The 21,317-nt window shown below is 34.0% G+C and overlaps 1 protein-coding gene across 1 annotated transcript; it reads left to right on the forward strand.

Moving 5' to 3' along the window:
• Positions 1-2,449: 2,449 nt before the first annotated feature.
• LOC133817300 (uncharacterized) lies at positions 2,450-4,381 on the forward strand. The gene is made up of 4 exons (XM_062249781.1): positions 2,450-2,595; positions 2,763-3,445; positions 3,582-3,681; positions 4,053-4,381. Exons 1-3 carry the CDS (start codon positions 2,490-2,492, stop codon positions 3,672-3,674), a joined length of 882 nt encoding a protein of 293 aa, XP_062105765.1. The 5' UTR covers positions 2,450-2,489; the 3' UTR covers positions 3,675-3,681; positions 4,053-4,381.
• Positions 4,382-21,317: the final 16,936 nt, after the last annotated feature.

Raw genomic sequence — 21,317 nt, forward strand, 5'->3', positions numbered from 1 at the left:
TGTTATACACTAATTCATAAAAACATGATAGTGTTTTGATGTTAACTAAATAAAAGTATATAAATCATTAATGCATGATTAGCAACAAGGGAACAACCCCATTCCAGAAAGCCCTAACTTTATGAAATTCCATTTTTAGTAATTACCAAATTAATTAAATCATGTGAATTAATTAAAGTGTGGAATGGTAATTAACTCTTTACACAGATAGCAGTTCTGTCGGGACAGAATTCGAACTTGTCACGACAGAAACTGAACACAATAAATAGACAGTGCAAAACAATAAAGAACACACTGAATTTTTACAAAGTTCAGAAACCCTTTCGGATAACCTACTCCTTGGGGCCACGCCCAGAGAATAAACCAATTAGTAAAGAAACAATGTGTACAAAAGCATTGACTTAAACACTGTAATACCCCCTCTTAAACTATTGCCGCAATCTTGTTGTACTCTTCTCTACGAATCTGATTTGATGAAACGCTGATTCTCTTGAACTCCCTTCAAAGAATAACGAGTGTACACTTTCTCCCGAAGTGAGACTTAAATAGAATCCTCTCCCGAAGATCCTTATGAACACGTTCACAATAGACACTATCTGTTTACAATGGACTAGATAGATATCCACAAGTACACTCAGCACTTTCACAAAGATTAATGTGAACAAACTTAATCTCTACAAATAAAGACACTCTTCAAAATAACATAAAGTTTACAAGTATTCAAAATAGAAGAGGTGAAAATTCCAAAGGCCTTGGCAAGATATTTATAGACAAGGAAATCGTCCAAGGCCATCATTTTCTAGTATTTTTAAAATTAATTTGCGAATTCGTTTGATTAAGGAAATCAGCCAGCCAGATGAATTCTGTGTCGACAGAAAAAGAAACTGATGAGTCAGCAACGTGATCAGTTTTATCTGGCAGAATGAACATGGCCATTTCTTTTGACCATGTTCATTTTCGACACCTTATTTATTCCAAAATAAACATAATCTCACATAATCCCTGAAAATAATGTCAAGATAATTGCAAAATATATTTTTACCAAAAATTGATTATTTGTGATAAATAAGACAACAAATATATTCACACTTAAAGATATTTTAACATTAGAAAATCAGCTGAATAATTTGATAATTAATCCGAAAATCATGGAGATATGCTATTAATTTTCTTTAAACATTTTAAAATATTGTCTAAATTAAAATTTAACCAAAAAAAGATTTTACACTTTACATGATAAATCAATTTCGACTAAACAATGAACAAGATCTTTAGCTGATCGAGAGCGAAAGAGTCAGAATGTGAGAAAAAAAAATTCAAGAAATTAAGCAGTCATCATCACTAAAAAGAGTCTTTTTCTCAATTATAAATCTAGTCTCTATTATGATTAATAAACAAGTCTTTTTTTTTGTTTGTTTTTGTTTCAAATGTGGAATATATAATGGGATTCATCACCAAAACAAAATTCGAATCTGGGGAACATTAAACTTAGAGATCCTTAAAAAAATTAGAAGATAAATAGATAGATATCGACATTTATAAAGAGAAGCTCATAATAATAAATGTAAAGACAGAGAAGGATGAACCTTAGTGGGTGTCATGTCATGAAAGTATATAAACAGCTAACAAAGGAAACAGCCAGATAATAAATGGACCCTCATTTTATTAAATCATAATATAAAAAACAGTTTATATGTATTTGTACTCGGTATTTTGTCAAATTATTTATTTAGATTCTATTTTTTAATAAATGATTTTTTAGAGCATGTATTTTGTAAAATGATTCCAATAGAACCCTACATTCGATTTTAGTCAAAATTTTCCAAGCTAAAATTATAAATAATTCACCAAACTAACAATTGAAAACAAAAATAAATTTATTTTGCCTAATAACTGTATTGTTATATTCAATTTATCCTTTATTAAAATTAAGTTAAAAAATTCATTTAAATCATTTTACAAAATATAAAATTAAAAAAAATTGTCAAAACACAATATAACGAGACAAAAGATATGTACAAAATATTATATACCCTGTAATTGTGCAAATATTTTTATTTCATTTAAAAAAAATAAAAAAATTTAACACAAACGGCAATGGAATGCTTTGATTTGATTTCATTTGAGTAGTACTTACCGTTAGATTGATTTGGTTTTCCTAAAGTGGTGCTTTTCTTATCTTATGGCTGCCGTACGTCGTCGTTTGATTGACACTTGACAGCCTTGTAACGTAAGCATACTATGTCGTTTTGTCTCCTTCCTTCCCTCCCTCCACCATTTCAATTTCAAAACCGAATAAAAATTTATACCAAAAACTCCTTACTCGTAATTATAAACCTCTCATATGCTCAATAAATAAAATAAAATAACGTTTACCCTTCTTTAATATTCCCATCACTTAGGATTTTTCCTTACGTTTTTTTCCTTTTACCATTGGTATATCGTAATAATCATAAATATATTAAACTCAAACAACTAGTCAACTAGTTATGCCTATTGCAAAGAGAAGAAAAAATAAACCAAAACCTGCCAAATTTATGAACCATACCACCACAGCTCTTATCCACCAATCTTCACCTACTATTCAATTCCAAGGTTTTAAATTCCTGTTCCTGATCCTCTTCTCTCTTTGATCTTTTCCTCTTATTTTTTACTTTATTATATTCTTTCTCTACCTGGAAAGTAGAGTCTTTTCTTTTTGCATTTTAATATTGTTATTTTTTTGTCGTGGTTGTATAATCTTAATGACAACTTGGATACAGGGCTTTCTGATCTGAATTTTCAAGAAGGGGGGCTGAGATTTTCTGCCATGGAAGATTCCTCAAATGGGATAGTAGAGGAGACCCCTGAGGTAATACAATCTTCTCAAGATGAGTATAAAGAGGTTGTTGTTGGGGATGTGAAAAATGTGGAGATTCATAACGAAGATGATGATTCTGAGCCTGCAAACAAGAGGGAGATTTCCATTTTTGAGCAGGTTATTGACAAAGCTGAGGATTTTCTTGATGGTGATGACCATTCTAGTTCGAGTTCTAGTAGCTCCGACGATGAAATAGAGGCTGCAGAACCCGAAGAGAAGAGTCCTCAAGTGGAGGAGAGTTCTGAGAATAAAGATGATTTGAAACAAGTTGAGGAAGAAGAGGTGGCTGAGGAGAACGCTTTAACTTCTTTGGTTGAGGCTGAAGAGATTCCTCAAGTATTGGACGATTTGGTGTCAAAGATTGAGGCTGTGACTTCTGTGGTTTCAGGGGGGAGTGAAGAGCCTGAATTGCCTTTATCAGATCAGAAGAATGAGACTAATAATGATGATAGTTCAGCCATGGCAGAACAAGTTATTGACCATTCCAAGGGAACTGAGGAGAATCCAGGAGAGTCAACAGAAGAAGCTGCTCCTCCTGCTTGTGAGGCTTCCAATGAAAATATTCCTGAGAACACAACAGATTCAGTAAGTGTTGTTTGCATAGTTTGTGATCTGAAACTATGATTTTAAAATTGCTTCATCTTTTTCTTAACTTATGTTTTTTTTTTCTGTCATCTTTTTCTTTACCTAAGAGTGTCTTGTTTTTTGAATTTATTGACAGCCTATTGAGCCTTTGACAAGTGAGTCTCTACAACCAACTTCATGGAGAAGCTGCTGTGGACTTTTTGAGGTTTTGCGACCATCTGAAAGATAAACACAAGGTAACTTAGCGAAAAAAATGTTATCTTATGGCATTATTACTGAAAAGTGTTATTAAAAACTTGTTCCGAAACCATTTTATTTGAATGATAGTGTAATGGAACTGGATCATCTTTTTCAAGCTTGACACCGAAGACTAAATATTGTTCATTCATTAAGCTTTTTAGAAATTACAAGTCATCTTAATCTACCAACCAATTAAAGTAAGTAGGGCAATAGGGTCAGATTCTCTATAGCTTTTATATATACAAGCTTTTTAAAATCAATTATTACAGGTATGCAGTAACCTATCAATGGTTTTGATTTTGAATAAAGTTCTACCATCGTCTATAAATGGGTTTCCATTTATAATTGATTTTCTACTTTTGTGCAGAAAAGGAGGATGGTCTCTCTTCCAAATTGGAATATTGAATCATGAAGTTTGCAGACAGTTATTATCTTAAATTAAAAGAAGGGTGTCAAGATTTAAAGTGGCAAAATTCTCAGTCAGTCCAGTCCATATTTGTCAAGTGTGTGTGTGGTCTGTTTTTTCTTCATCATAAGTTGTTGTATATGGTGATTTTACTTTTATTACTACTACAACTATATAACAATTGAGAACCATTGTTTTTGTAATTTACTTTTATTTCTTTATTAGTCTTTGCAGATAACAATATTTGGTGCGAATTCTTTTTATTGAATGCTGATACACTTGTTTGTTTATTTTATTTTATTTGGATGAAGTTCAAAACTACAAATAGTCCTATTTAGAGTGAAATAGAATAAGAATATTATTAATTTTAAAGTTAATTAGTGCTACTCCATTGTATCTTTCATATGCTTTTTGGGAATCATTTTTAAGAAAATAAATTTAATCCCCATTATAAATTGGTTTTAGGCACATAATTTGATTAAGCAGATAATTTTAAGTTATGTTTCTAAATTCTAAATGGTGGACACTGTTAGAGAAAAATATCTCACATGAAAAATGTGTGGGTACATTAACAATACATAAGAGCATGGTTTACTCCACTCATTACCAATTGGTTTTGAGATAGAACCTTATGTTTCTTACCATGCACCCTAGTATATATCCGATCCAAATTCGATCACAGACGTCCACCATCTTGAGTGGGGATGTTAGAGAAAAATATCCTACATAGAAAGTGTGTGGACATTCAACAATACATAAAAGCATGAGTTACTATCACTAATTCGTTTTGAGATGAAACCTTGCGCTTCTTACCATACACCTCATTCTACTTCTAGATTACATTTTAAAATTTCTTCCAAACTATAGTAGACATTTTTTTGTAAGTAGACATTTTTTTGTAACATGCACAATGTCAATCATTTTTTTGTAACATATACAAAACCGAGGAATATGACAAATGGAAGTGCTTATGTGGTGAAATTGTAAACAAAAATCAATAAATAAAGATAACCGCCAAAATATTCTTTTTAACCATAATTTTGGAGTCAACTATGAGTTTTCTAAATTAATAATGCTAGATACACATTTGTTTTTTTTTTAAAATAAATAAAAAGCATATATTAATTTGACATGTGTTTTAAATTAAACATATTATTTTTTTTGGGGTGAGACTACACTATTTTCATATTTGGTTTTAAAAAAGTCTCATATTAATTTATGATAAGAGGAAGAAGGATCAAAATTACAAGAATGAGACAACTATATAGTCATGTATATAGCTTGGTAGTGCTACACCTCTCTTTACAAACAGTAACGAAGGGAGAAATTTAAGATAGTGGGGTAATTTATGATAAACAATTCATTAGTGGGGTCATTTTAGGCTTTAATGATAAATTTATATTAGTAATTAATTACATAAATTTAAATATCAATGGTATGTCTGGTCTCAAGTTCAAATCTCCCTCCCAATGTCAAAAAAAAAATGACACAAGTGATATCTAGACTATCAAATAAAATAAAGAGGAGTCCACTAACATTAACATTAATCCAACAATGATCAAGACTAGACAAATCCCAATTCCTAAAAGAAGTAAAAGATGACACCCTATCACAAGAAGGCTGAGCATGAGGAAGAAGAGAAACAAAATGACAATTGGGAATCCAACAATCTTTAGTAATGGAAATAGATTGAATATTCCCAATTTTCCAAATTAAACATTTCTTAAGAAGCTGCCTTCCAAACCAACAAAGGACAATGACTAGCCTTTTCCTCTAAAAAATAATGTATGTGAAAAATATCTAGGTTTAAAAAGTCTACCCACACAAGAGTTTGGACAACAAAAGATTCTTCAAGTTTGTTTTTCCATCATGGATTTGACTAAAGTGAGATAAAGAATCGAATATCATCTACTTCTTATGTTCCGTGAATAGCTGTGACATTAAGGAATATCCAGAAAGACATTTAGAGAATCAGTCTAATTCTATCTTTTTTCGTTCCATTTGAAGAAAGAGAGGATCACAAAGAATCTATTTTTTTTAGTTGTTGAATCTCTCTTTGATTGATCAATGTGTGATATTCTGAATCCTCATTACTAATGGAAACCAAGCCCTAATTTTTTTAGATCTATAAAGAAAAAATTGTTTATACCTTTTTGGACCCTGTGTTTTTTTCCATTACCTGTTTAGACCCTGTATTTTGACAAATTACTTTTTGGACCCTATGTTTTGTAAAATGCTTAAAATAGAACCCTAAATCTGATTTTGGTTAATGTTTTCTCAACTAAAATCATAAATAATTTACCAAACTAACAATTCAGAACAAAAATAAAATCATTATGCTTAAAAATTGTGTTGTTATATTCAATGTTTTCTTCATCAAAATTGAGTTTAGGGTTCTATTTTAACTATTTTACAAAACACAGGGTCCAAAAAGTAATTTATCAAAACACAGAGTCCAAACAGGTAATGGGAAAAAACACAGGGTCCAAAAAAGTATAAACCTAAGAAAAAATCAATTCTTCCAATAAATTAGTTTATATAATTTAATTTTTCTTTTGATTAATTAAATGATTTGTTAATGGGTGACAATATTTCGTACCAAAATGCGTAAGCACATCATTTATATATGTATATATATAAAGGCGAATTCTTCAGTCCCTCACAGGACTCAGTCCTTCAGTGTGGGGTCCAGTTTTTTGCCAATTGTCCAAATTTTATAGGAGTAAGTCTTTTTTTCACATTTGTTTTTGACTTGCAATGACCGGTTGTGTGAACCGGTTGGAAAGTTGCTAGTGATATGGGTATAAAAATTAGGGGCAAAAAAGTAATTCCCTACCCAAAAATATGTATAGTTGAGGACTTTATCATAAACTTAATATGAATTTGAGAGATATTTACGATTTTGGTAACGTAAGCATTGTGCTTCCGCCAAGTGATTTATATGTTATGTTGAGTGAGACGCAACAATAACCACGTAAGTAAAACTTATATATATTTTGTAGTGTTTTATAAGATTTTTTAAAGTTTTTTCCCTAGAGAAGTTTCATTTATTCAATATTGGGATGAATAAATCACTAACTCAATTAGGTATGGAAACATGTTATTTAGATGGTTGATTAATTAGGAGAGTCAGTACTTGCTTGATTGATATATGTTTGACACAAACATGTTAATATCTTGCAACTAGTGTTTACATAAATTAAGTGTTAAAATATTCTTAATACAATATCATAAGTTTAGTTGAAATATTCTTAATACATAGGTTTAAAGTGAAGACCACATTGGTGGCTTAGTGGATGAGGAAATTATTATTTTCTTATCAATTGCATGAAAAATTGGTTCAACCAACTGAGAAGTGTCGATTGTATGAGTGAGTCGTATTGGGGGTAGTAGAACGTCCCCAACCATGCTTGTGTAATCTATGTTGTAGTAATAAAAAACGTATACACTCATATGGTTTAGTGCTAATACTTTTTCACCATTCGACCACACTTGCTTAATTCTTGTATCTAATTGTAACTATTTTGGGATAAGTATGTATCCATTACCTTGTCTTGTTGCCGATATCTTTTGACATAGATGAAGCTCTTATGACAAGGAGGACTGAATATCCGTTGAGGCTAATGCTGAATACATCTTCAATTTGTTGGGGTAAGTTAATAACTTTAACAGTCGGACTTCTAGAGTCGAACAAGAACAAACCTTGACTAGTATAGTATGCCGCGTTGACACCATTCATTGCTACCCTTAATATTTCATAAAGTACAAATATGATTAAGTTTAATTATGATGAATGAAGCTATTTATTTTAAGAAGAAATTATGATCACGTATCTTTGAGACTAGGGTAAAAGATAATTATGACCTGTTTTCGCACTGTACTTGGTTGTCATTGAAATCTTTTACAGTGGTAAAGGCCCTAACATGCCTTCCCATTGATGGGAGATGGCTCATTTGAACTGGCTGAGGTTGGCCTATATCCCATAGTTCTAGTCCCTTGGTTGGATGTAGAATGACTCCTTCATTGCTACTTCAGGAAATTGATGTTGAAAGTGGTTGTAAGAGAAGTCCCACATCACAATTCATTTTAATAGTCCTATTTGTAAGATCAAACAATTTAATGAAACTATCTTCGTTGTTTCCATATAGCAGTAGATGATGACTTGGGACATGGCAGTGATATGTTTCATTATCTTGTTGTTCTTGTTCTTTAGTGCTTTTGTGTACATATGATGAGAGGCATTGAAACAGATGGTATTCCCAGCTGGAAAATCCTCCAAATTTGTGGAAACTGTTCGTGTACATTGTGACACGTTTATATCGATCTGAATATCAATTTGTTGTGATCGTAACTTGATTCCAAATTCCAGAGGGAAGAATTTTACCAGTGCAGTACCGTCTTGAAATAAACTATATTTTACAACATGAAAAGGGTGAACAATTTATAAGTTATTAATCATATAGTAAAACGATAATGAATTAACTTGGTAACGATCATTGTAAAAATGAGTGGAGTTCATTTGTATTAAAAATTTAGAAGTTCAATTAATCATTTGGATTAATTTACGAATTTAAGGACGTACCGAACCTGTGAGAATATCGTATATACCACATAGTCCTTCGTCGAAAACAAAAATGGCAAGGTTTCCATCTGCATTTGTAAATTTTGAATATCTCCCTGATGGAAATGGGAGCCGTATTGCTTCTATATGACGCTTTGCAAGAGAAACATGTCGTAACAAATGTGTTGGGGTCTTGTTTTTCTGTGGGTCGTAAGCACAATTCTGAGTTTTGATATTGGCAACTATTTCAATATTTTTTGTTTCCAACTCTATGTCTTGTGGCTCTGCCATTTGGGAGGAGAGGTTGAGATTATAAACACCCTTCAAACTTTCAGTTAATGGAATGACGTAGGAAAACTACAAGCATATAATAAGGTTAATTGTTAGTATTTTGAATTTTTATATTATACTCATTAAGTAGTTAGTGAGCAAGCTAAATGAGCAAACTATTGAAATTTTTCTACACAAACCTTATTATATTATACCGTTACTGAATGCCCAAAATCAGCTGGGCTGGACTGATATTCCTGGAAATTCCATTTTCAAACATCAAGTGGTGAGGTATAGAAAATAATAGGTACCGTTACTTGTGGACATTCATAATTAAACTGAGTTGGGTGTTTAATTTTATGATTGACTATGGAAAAATTTCTTGAGTACATTGCGAAGTTCTCAAAAGATGTTGTGCATAATAAAACATGAAAATGGTGTATGAACTAGTTACTTACTGTGCATAGAAAGCAACATCAATTGATCCACCACTTCTGTCGTGTTTGTCACAAATCAGCAGAAACTTTTGACAACTTCTACCTGTACTGAAGAGAGGAATCTATTCTGGAATTCGTTATTTCTTGGTGAAGATCAAGGAGAAGCACATACCATGCTATGCATGTGAACGAACTCCATCCCGTTGTACACGAAAATTTATTGAAGTATTTTCATATTTGATATAGAAGGCAACAATTGGCGAGGAAAGTAAATGTATATTTATTGCTTGACCGTGTTATAGGTGGGTGATGCATGTACCGTTGTTTTTTGGTAACTGAGTCATAGGTTAAATTCGTAAACACTTAACAGGTTAACTTGTGGGTACAAATTGGCCAATTTCCAGGAATATCAGTCCAGCCCAGCTGATTTTGGGCCAAACATAAGCAACAGCTAAAAATGGACCTACATTCATAGATCAATTTAGGAAGAGAAGAAGTAGTACAATAGATTAGGCTAGCTGATTTGTGATAAGAATAATCATTACTATGTTAATACCAAATAAGGTTAAATTTTTGTGTTGTTTGACCGAAGAGAATAAGTACTACAATAATTAGTTGATCCTCTCATATGGTAATTTGAGGATCATAATTAGTTGATCCTCTCATATGGTAATTTTGAGGATCCATGATGTTACGCCAATATTATACGTTAAGGATTGATCATCTCAGATATGTATTATAAATGCATCACTATAAGAGATGGAATGAGTGAATTGCCAAGTAAATTACGATTTTTGAGGCCTTTAAAACCAATTTTTTTTTTAAATTGTCAGATACATATATTAGGAAGATACGTTAGCGGGTAAGAGTTGATAAGTAATTTGAAAGTTGTAGTGCGTAACTTATAACTCTTACCCCGTAATAAAAACTGCTACTTTATAATTGTTCAGTATGACTATTCTATTTTATTTACGTGCAAAGGTTTTATTTGTGTGATTTAGGATGATTGAATCACCAACTATATTAGTTACGGGACAATATTTTATATATTATGGTTATATTATAACTCGTTACATGTCTTTGTTCTCCTGTGATTGATATCTCAATTCGAATTAATTAATCTATGAAATTAGTTGGCCAACATTAACCGGAAATGATCGAAAATTTCAGTCATGACTTTTTTGATAAAACAAAAGAAATTCCTAAAAGAGACGGTGACGTATAAAAAAAACTAGTAAAATGTTACGAAGAGATTGCTTTTCAAATTGATAAAAAAAATGTAGAAATTATGGCAGACATAAAAAATGGTTGATTTAAGATGGGAAAGTATCACATACCTCAAAGACAAACTGAAGTCAAAAATGAAAAGTGCGATTTCGAAACTGGCCAGGGGCAAGGGCCTTCGCAATTTGAAGGCTCCAATTTGGTAGTAATTGCTTTCATTATATGTATGAATCATATTCTGAAACAAGTTGTCCAATTTGCATAGCTCCTTCTCTCTCCTTAGAGTGGGAGGATCGATCTTCTCATTATCATCTTCCTCTATTTCATGTACAACATGATCAACCGTGATCCCCTGGATACTAGGTTCATGAATCGTGACTTCATTTACAATATCCTTCTCCTTCGCTTTCTCCACCTCCTTCTTTTCTTTCTCAGGAGGTCTAAGTTTAGCAAGAGATTCGTTCAAATCTTTGTCCATTTCAACCTTGGTCTTCTCATTCTCTGAATTAGATGGTTCACAGGGAAAATCATTTGGGTCGGTGTTTGCTGCGACCTCATTGAAGAACTCCTTCGGTGGTGAAAATGTTAATTCAAAATGAATGAAGTCATGCTTCACTTCCCCCCAGTTGCTTTTGTTGAAGGAAGGTGAGTAGGGTAATGCCCCGAATTCTCCGATGTGTTTAACGGCGTGAATAGTAGGCCAGGAGGGCCATACTTGCTTAATTATGTTGTTAATTGATAAGATGCATGTATATGTTGATTATATTATAATATGATGTGAAATGCATGCATGTGAGTCCATATTTCTAATTACAGGGGTGTGATGGTAATTTGGCCCGTTGAGGGTAAATTGTTTATTTGGATGCATGTTGGTGATATATTTTGAGACCACATTATGATGTGGGTTTGTTCGAGCCATTCGGCATGAGACGATCATGGTATGTTAACTATCGGTTTGGTCATAACAGGCTTAAGCTCAGGGTGAGTCTCGGGGTGTTTTAATGATTAGAGTGTTACCGGGCATTAAAGGGTAACGGGATGTGAATTATTGGTGTTTAAGAATATTGAGATTAGCGGGAATTGGGAAGCGTTAATTATGATTAACGGGATAGGTGGAAAGTACCAATTTTACCCTTGAAATGGTTTTAGAAGCCTTAAATGACCTAGGGGCATTTAGGTCATTTGACTTGGATATATGTGAAGTTTTAGATGGCTGTAGAAACAGAACAAAAACAGAGCAAGAACTTCCTTCCCGTACACTACTCTTCTCCATTTTCTTCTTTGGTGTTCTTGAGCTTTAAGAGGGGTTTCAAGCTAGGAAATCCAAGGGCTGGGTTGGTGGACTTAGTTCAGCCATTGAAGGAGGTTCAACTTGGGTCTAAGGTGAGTTTTAGTCAGTAATTTCTGGTTATACCCTGTTTTAGTTTTGAGTTTCAGCTTTTGATTTATTGATGGAAGTGTGGATTTGAAGAGGTTTTAATTGATGTTTAGTTTGGGTTTTGATGAGGGAGAGTTATGGGTGATGTTTAGAGGTTAAATTGAGTGTTTGGAGAAGGTTTTGGGTTGGTTTGAAGGGCTGGTTCCAAGGGAAAACGCAAGAGGAGGTTTGCTAGTGCGTGCTGAATTCTGGGCTATTTTGCATATTGAGCCGCGGACTGGCATAGGTGAGCCGCGGCCCATGGTGCCTATCAGGATGTGGCCGCCTCTGTTTGGGGGCGCGCCGCGGCGCAGCTGGGAAGAGTCGCGGCCCAACAGGGCAATTTTGGTCAGATTAGTGTTTTTATCTTGGGGATTCAAGTCTAAGGCCTCGGGGTTGAACCTACTACCCGGTTGAGTAGTGTTTGGGGTCCCGGAGGTTAGGTTTTGGTTGGGAACCTTTTATTATTCATTTTATTGATGGAATCCCATAATTGGTTATGACCAGGTAACCGCTAAAAGACCAAAAGGTTGATCGTTCTCAAGGGTCGTTCTCTTATTCGTTCTAGCTCGAACCAGAGGTAAGAAAACTGCACCCCAAGTGTGACATGCATGGATATTCATGAGGCATGCTGGTTGTGTAAATATGGACTTGGATTGAATATAGAATGTTTAGCATATGTTTCTCACTTGTGCATGGTACTGACTCATTAGTCAGATTTGGAAAATGTGCTAGTATCAACTGTGAAGCTGTGACTTATTAGTCAGGTTCGGCGGTGGTACTGGGCACTGGTCACATTGAGCTGACTCATTAGTCAAGACGGCCTTAGAGTGTTAACGCAAGCCAATAAATATTAGATCTAATCGACTATCAGCATTGAATGACTCAAAGATCATTAATGCCAGACCGACCCCGAGGGTCGATGAATGAAATAAGCGCTTGGAGGCTAGTGGCTTACCTAGCAGCCATTCTCCCACTTGAAACAGTGACATGTTTGTCAGTCACTCAGTATGGTTTGCCAGAACCTGTTGAAGGCTAGTGGCTTACCTAGCATCCACTCTTCCATTTGAATTAGTGACTTGCTTGTCAGTCACTCAGTATGGTTTATTAGGACCTCATGTGATGTTCACTCATTTGTTTGAAAGCTTTATGCTCAGTGTGATTATGATGATAATCATTTGATTATGCTTATGTATAGTGTTATGTTTTCTTGCTGGGCTTTGGCTCATGGGTGCTATGTGGTGCAGGTAAAGGAAAAGAAAAACTCACCTAGCCTTGAGTGGAGAGCTTAGGTGGTGATGTGTACATATGCAGCCGCTTGACCACCACGGCCAAGGAGTTCTCAGAGGAACTAGGGGGTTTACCCTATTTTTTCCGCTTAGGTCGGCAGGGTTGTAAATTTAAAACATTAATGACCATTTTGTACTGAGAACAACTTGTAAATGTTTTGATTAGCTCTGCAGAGTAGTTTGTAATGAAAATATCCATTTCCTTTTTTTATTGGTTTTATACCTTAACCTGTTAATTACACTTAGAGCACGTTTTTGACCAAAGGACTCGGGTAGCGAGTCAAATTTCCGGTCCACCGTTCACCGTAACTGTTCTGGGGTAACCAGGGCGTTACAAGTAGTTTCCATAAGAAGGTTCATCTGAAATCCTATACCACACTCCAACAACATTGGGTCATTCCTAATCGAAACCTTCTCCAATATCCTATTCTCATCCATATGCATGTTTGCTAGGATAGGGTCATTAATTAACATGGTTGAATCCCGAGGCTCCTTTCCCTTACTATACTTGGGAACACCACCACGACGCACCCTTGAACTGATTCCGCCGCTCAAACTCTTACGTAATTGTTTGAATTCCATGGCCAGTTGCAACTCCTCATGAAATTTTACCATTTCTGTTTCCTTTTCAATCAATTTATTCTCAATCGATTCAACCTTATCACACAAAGAGGCGAGCGTGGCGGGCATCTTTGATGCTGCAGCACTGTCTTACAACTCTATCATTAGAATCTAAAAAACATGGGAAAATATTATTAATTCAACCAAACAAAATATTTGGCAAACAAGAAATAATTATTTACTTAATCATATACTTACTGTATTTGACTCAAACCACCCATGCTCCTGTACCCAATCCAGTATAGCCTTGAAATCATCGTCAGACCACACATTTAAAGGGCAGAGGGATCTATCAACGTATCCTTCCTTCCAAACAACGTGATGACAGTAAAATAACTACAACATGCAGAAACATAAATTGTTATACGACAGTGTCTCATAAAACAATTACATTTGCTAAGTGTAAAGAACATGTACCTGTAAAAAATATATGCATCCTCCTACAAACATGCCTTTGTTTTTCTGATGCCGTCGAAGGGCCTTCCATAGATAATTGTACAACAGTGATGCCCAGTTAACACGACAAACCGCTGCAATGTCATTTATGGCCTTTATAGGATCCTCCACTTCGCGGGCAACATTTATAGACGTATTAAGCATCAAGAATACAGAGACAATAAAGAGCAAGAAGTCTCGAACGAAGGACATGTCCGCCGATTGACCTGTTATCAATTTCTCCTCCAGAACTTGCACAGCAGTGCTTTCAACCTTCATTTTCGAATGCTTCTTCCTGCTATCATGAAATAAATCTTCAACACCGTCCTTAACATCAATCGTAGCACCAAATATTTGACTGTTCAATTTAAAATGTTTCCCATGAACCTCCAAAGACCCGTCCTGGGTGTTGAACCTAGACAACAACCAGGTCACTAGATTCCTTCTTACAACACAATCTTTCATCCCCAAAAGTGCCCCAAATCCCATTTTTTTCACTACCTCCTTTTGATCCCCATTGAGGTTGGAAATAACAGAAAACACCCTACGAGGTGAGCATCTATAATCTAATTTATTTTCTTTAGCCATTTTTTAATTCTTTTAATCAGTCCAAACTAACCTGCCAAATAAAAAAGGGAAAAATATTATTCAAACACGACTTAAGATTTACAAACTCATAAAAATAAATATACCATTCGGCTATCATAAAATTTACCAATGACAAAGGAAACAAATAGCTTCTGCGTTCTTCCAACATTCACTATACATTGTACTCGTGACTATGTTGCTTAAATCAAATCAAAATGGTAATAATATAAACCGAAAAATTATAGGCTGAACTAAACTAACGCTAAGTAAACATTCCTATGCACTTACGTAAACAACCTAGCCATCTCTGTAATTAGAATGAAACAACTCTTGGGAACTCCCGAGTCCTTTTAAGTTATCACATAGTTTAACTAGATATGCACCACACATAAAAAATCAAATTATTTGATTGGAATAAATTCTACCTTGTATTATAATTAATATACTCCGTGCTACAAGAATAGTTGTCATGCTTTAACATTTAGATTTTTTTATATTTTAAATACTTCTAAACAAAGATGTTAATAGAGTGGTAGTGCATTAGACAAAATAGATTTCAGTACAACAACAACCTGGCAAATAAATATAATCGACTCCAATTTCTCAAAAACTTGAACACAATAAGTAAGGTGTATACACATTTTAGTTGATTATATTTTCCTCCAAAATTAGTTGTTTAACATGAAAAAAATAATACTTCGGTCAACTAATTACATTTGTTTAAAAGCTATCACAGAAGTGACTAAGTAAACTATCAATGATTATGTGATAGTCAGAATCCCGTGATCCGTAAGGGGAAAGACTGAGTAAAGCTGTGCAATCCCACACCGCCTGGGGAAGGTCAAGTGTGATGATTCTAAGACTGTGTAGGTATGAGACTACACAGTTGAAGATGGCTTAAATGGATTGATGGGTATTACCTATATCAATAAGATGCATCTTCTTTTCAGTAGCCCATCACTTGAGAACTCCAAAGTTAAGCGTGCTTGACCTAGAGTAATCTCAAGATGGGTGACCTCCTGGGAAGTTTTCTCAGGAAGCGTGCGAATGAGGACAAAGCACGCTGGAAAGACTCGTGTTGGTTTGTAGGGCCAGTCGTCATTCCAGGAAGCCGCCATAGTGACATGGGGCGTCACATATTCAATAACTGCTGAAACTACCACTGAGTGATGTTGCCAAAACCAATTAAGTCAATTATATGTTACTTCTAACATTTTAGTTGGTGACAGAAAACAGGTTAACAATTTTTTATTCTCCTTTTTTCAATAAGATATATTTATAGAGACTTTAACTCTGCCCCTTAATCTCACACACACCACTAGAGCTAATCTCAAGTAGCATCCAATATTTTCAAATAAAGTGTCAATAACTAATTTTCTTGTGATTAGGACCTGATGCATGGCCATTAGTTTTCCACAATGGTGTTTTATTTTATTTTTTGTACTCATTTTCACAGAGTTATCTATTTCAGTTTATCATCAATTAGCTTCCAATGATGACACATTCATAGTACACCATGACTATATCTCTTCCATCTAGTGACAACTGTGAACATAATCTTGTTAAAGATAACAATGCTGAAATTAACAAACTATCAATTGAAGCACACCCAAAGTCATAAATTACTTGAGTATTCTACGAGTCTCTTATTCAGTACACTGATTCTCTTACCTTCTCTATTTTCGTAAACTTTTTTAATTCTTTTCCAGACCCTCTACTTAAATTCATATGCCCATTTTACGAGTGACAACTGCATCTTTAATTGACCAAAATATGATATAATTTCTTGGTTGGTTTCATTATATTTTGGCTGTTATCTTGTTTTTCAAGGACTTTCTGATTCTATTGTGCCTAGAACAAAGATGAAATTCTATTTGACCAAACTAGTTATCTTTTTATTTAATTAATTGGATTCATGTGCTTTTGTAGATCTTGTTCTCAACTTATTATGAATATTCTTGCATCATTTTCTTCATTTACTTTCAATATTATTAATCGTGTGGTGTCATTGTGTTGGCTACTGGTGTGCTTCAATTTGTGTCTATTACTATGTTTGTTATTTTATACTAATACTAGTGCCTCTTTCTAAGACTAAAGAAGTATCAATTTTCATAATATTAGTGTCAATTATAAATTCATTATTATTTTTTAAATAAAAAAAGTAAATGGAGATATTACCAACAAAAATATCGTTTCAGTTTCAAAAGTTGTACTTATGTTCTGAATCTAACTTCTATTGTCTGATTCTCACAATTTGTTATAGTATAGTGAGGCAGCTTCCAAGATATTTTTCATAAATTTCTTGTGTGCCATCCAACAACCACTGTTGGGGCATAATGAAGTTGTTGATTGAGCTTATAATGATTGGGAGGCAGAAGTCTTTTCATGATGATGAAGATGATGATAAAGGAATTGATTAAGAGTTTGACATGTTGTTGAGGGAAGTTCTGTGTTTGGGGTCGATTTTGAGATATCTGAATCTGTCTTTTTTGAGACTCACCTTACAGGATGTGCTAAATGTTGGATTAGCTTATACATGATCTTTATTTATTTTCATGTATATCTAATATTAAACAAATTAATACGAAATGGCCTAAAACATGCTTCTAAAATTGAATTCAAAGAGAAACAAATAATAGAATACTTACAGTATACGCAACGGAATTAAAGAGTCCTTCCTTCAGTTTCTCTAACTCTTGTATCCTCTCTGTCGCAGAGTATTATCAAGAAACTGAACCGATCTTCTATTTTCTTCACAATCTTCCAATGTATCCTTAGAACCACCTAGACTAGTGTGGGCAATTCTCAACACATGGGATAGATATCGAGAGAAGAAGAGAAAATAACAAAGAGGCTTAGAAAATGACTTGTGCTTAGAGAGAATCTAAAACTATAAGAAAATCTGACTTGTGACTTAAGTTTTGACTTCTCTCTAAGCACTCATTTTATAGACTCAATTAGGCCATTTAATTTAATTAAAAAATCAATAAAATAATAGTCATTTTGAAGCCCTAGGTCGAAATTATCATGGGCTATAGGCCCGTGAAATTTCCCATTTGATTATAAGCTCATTGGACTTAAAATCAAGGCCTGTATTATCTTCTATTGATTTAATTAATAAAATAATTATTTAAATCCTTTATCAAATTAATTATTTATAATTTGAACCTTGATTTAAATTTATTTATTAATTTAGATACCAATTTATCTTAATTAATAAATCTGCCATAATTTCTCCTTTCTTCTCAAAATTACATAACTCTGTGAAACTATCCAAAATTGACCTGGCCAACTTTGATAATTCTAATTGATGATTAAATCAATTAATTGAGACTATCTAGATGATTTTATCCAAGGTACAATGGAGACTGATTAGTGTTCAAAAGTATGATTTTATTAATCTTAAAGTGTAAAATTAATTAAGTTTTAAATAACATTTTCATGGATTTATTGTCATATATTTCATATTTGAAAATATTAATTATGGATTAATTTGTGTTTAATTTTCAGGAAATAAAATGTACTTTTGACACAAACAAAAAGAAAGAAGAAAAAAAGAAAAATAATTGAAAGAAAGTGATGATAAAGTGGTATTTTTGAAGGTGACTAGGCCCAAAAACGGAGCCCAGCCCAAGCTTTCAGAAGCTGCCACGCTGCCACGTGGCAGCAGGCCATTAACCCAGCCGCCTGTCGCGAGCCGAGCCGCGCCGAATTCAAGCCACGCCGAATCCAAGCCGGTGACACACCTGACGCATGCCTGCCAGCCTGACGCCTGCCACGGTCCCACACCACCTGACGCGCCAGCCTGCGGAGCCAACCAAAGCTTGCCACCTGTCCCACTCGTCAGCCGCTGTTCCCCACGTGCCCGACCACGACTGACGCGCCTGACACACGCGCCTGACGAGCCAACTAGAAGTCGCCACCTGTCCCTGTCGTCAGTCCTTGTCCCCCACTTTACCAGCAGCCACTTCCCATTTTCATCAGCTTTTTGAGCCTTTTTCCCACTATATTGTACATGATTTTACACATTTTGGGTCCTATTTTCACTATAAATAGAGGACCAAATGTAGAGAAAAAATCATCAGATTGTAGAGTGGGAAAAATACACTTTATTATTTTGTTTCTTTTCTTATTTCTAGTTTAATTTTGCTTGTTTTAGGTGACAAAAATGAGTGAATTATTTTAGAAATATTGGTGAGGTTAGAGTGTAGTTTTTGTACTTCTTATTCTCAATAGTGATATTGATTCTTCTTATGCTTCATTTCCATATCTCATTAATTATTTTTTTTCTCATCTTCTAATTTCTTTTCTAAAATTATTTAGCATCTTTTATATAAGTTTAGTCATGCTTTTCTTATGTAACTTAGATTGTTAATTTATTTTAGTATATTTGTTATATTGTATGTCTTTTACTGCAATCTGCCAGTGGTATTTTGTCGCTCTTGGATATATAATATGATATGCTATGAAATTTGGAGTTAGATTCAATTTAATCTAGATTATTTAATTTCTGTTGTTAACATATACATCTTCTAGTTGCAATTAATGGTGTAGAATTGCAACTGTGTTTTGAATTAATATCAATATTAGAATAGGTTTTACAGCACTACATCTCTACCTTGCCATGCTCTTTATCTGATCATTTTCTCTAATCTATCATTTTAATTTCACAAAATCCATCTTTTCAATTATACTTTATTTTTATCTTTTATTTACTAATCTAATCTTTAGTTGTGTTTGCCTCTCTGTGGATACGACATAGCCCGATTACTACTGCGATCGCTTACGAGTTATTGGGCGATATCAGGGACCATGGGCCTATGAAATCAAGCTCCAATAAGTTATCATAAATCTAACAAATAAATTTACTAACTTATTAATTCCTCGTGACTCCACTATAGACTCGGAATTGCACTCTTGAATTCATAGAACGCTCTATAACAAATATAGATACACTATTAATTATCCGTTGTTACAACCATAATTGTCACTCAATCCTCTATAGACTGTCTACAATGAGATAGGACTAAAATATCATTTTACCCCTCATTGTATTTTATCCTTAAAACACTTAGTTCCTTGTAAATGATATTTCAGTAAACTAATTTAATTACTGAAATGAGATCTCTATCATTTAACACCTTGAACCAAACTAAAAGGAAACCATCGTTTCACTTCTTCATCAGAAGCTATAGATGTTCATATCTAAGATTAACACTCTCACTCAATTATACTACCGAGTTCCCAAGATGTAAGTATGGGCTAGTCCGTAGGGTAAGCTGGTAACGAACAAGTCAAAGAACTAAAATAATACAATCAGTTAGAATACTAACCACTCAGAATTGAGATTGAATTGACCTATGGTCAACTATATGATATGACTAGAATAGATAATAACGGTATGTTTACTTATCTTATCAACTGTCAATATTGGTCATGTCTGATGTAACAAATACATCCGATCTTATCTACTTTGCTAATGTTCTGGAAAGAACATAACATTGTAATGCGTAAGTAGATCATATCGTAGATTGGCAAGTCAGTGTAAATCATGTGCACTGACTAATCTTAGGACTAACTTATTTTGAACATATAATCATATTTATATTCCACTGTGATTACGTCACTATGAATAAGATTAGCTATATGCTCGGGATTTAATAGAAGTTTATATTAAACAAATAATCATGAAAATAAAACATGTGAGCAAAGTGATTAACCAAGTCAAAAAATGATTTCTATTCTTTTATTGATAATAAAATGAGATTACAAAGAATTTGGGTTTTAATTAGGGCATAAAACCCCAACAAACTCCCACTTGCATTAATTGAAACTAATGCCTTAATTCTACTAATCCCATTTCCTTGATATGTTTATCAAATGTAGCTTCTGGTAGTGTCTTTGTAAACGGATCCGCAAGATTGTCTTCAGTTGCAATCTTCATAACCTTCACATCTCCCCTGGCCACATATTCTCGAATAATGTGATAGTTCCTTTCTATATGCTTACTGCTCTTGTGACTTCGAGGTCACAAAACAACACAAGCGGTTTATCCATTTCTGGAATAACACCAAGATCCGAATAGAACTTCTTTAGCCAGACTATTTCCTTAGCTGCTTCTGACGCGGCTATGTACTCAGCCTCCATGGTGGAATCTGAGATTGCAAACTGCTTTACGCTTCTCCAAATCACAGCTCCACCCCCAAGAGTAAACACCATTCCAGAAGTAGACTTCCTGTCATTGACATCAGTCTGAAAATCTGAATCGGTGTAGCCTATAGGGTTCAGTACACCACCCTTGTAGACTAACATATAATCCCTAGTCCGTCTCAAATACTTCAGGATATGCTTAACTGCTATCCAATGTTCCGGTCCTGGGTTTGA

Source organism: Humulus lupulus, chromosome 2 (genome assembly GCF_963169125.1).
Source record: "Humulus lupulus chromosome 2, drHumLupu1.1, whole genome shotgun sequence".
Lineage (NCBI taxonomy): Eukaryota > Viridiplantae > Streptophyta > Magnoliopsida > Rosales > Cannabaceae > Humulus > Humulus lupulus.

Bases quoted from the DNA above. Each gene is read 5' to 3' on its own strand.
- LOC133817300 (XM_062249781.1), top strand. From the start codon at position 2,490: ATGCCTATTGCAAAGAGAAGAAAAAATAAACCAAAACCTGCCAAATTT. The intron at 2,596-2,762 runs GTTTTAAATTCC...ACTTGGATACAG, and splicing joins ACCTACTATTCAATTCCAAG to GGCTTTCTGATCTGAATTTT. The intron at 3,446-3,581 runs GTAAGTGTTGTT...ATTTATTGACAG, and splicing joins CTGAGAACACAACAGATTCA to CCTATTGAGCCTTTGACAAG.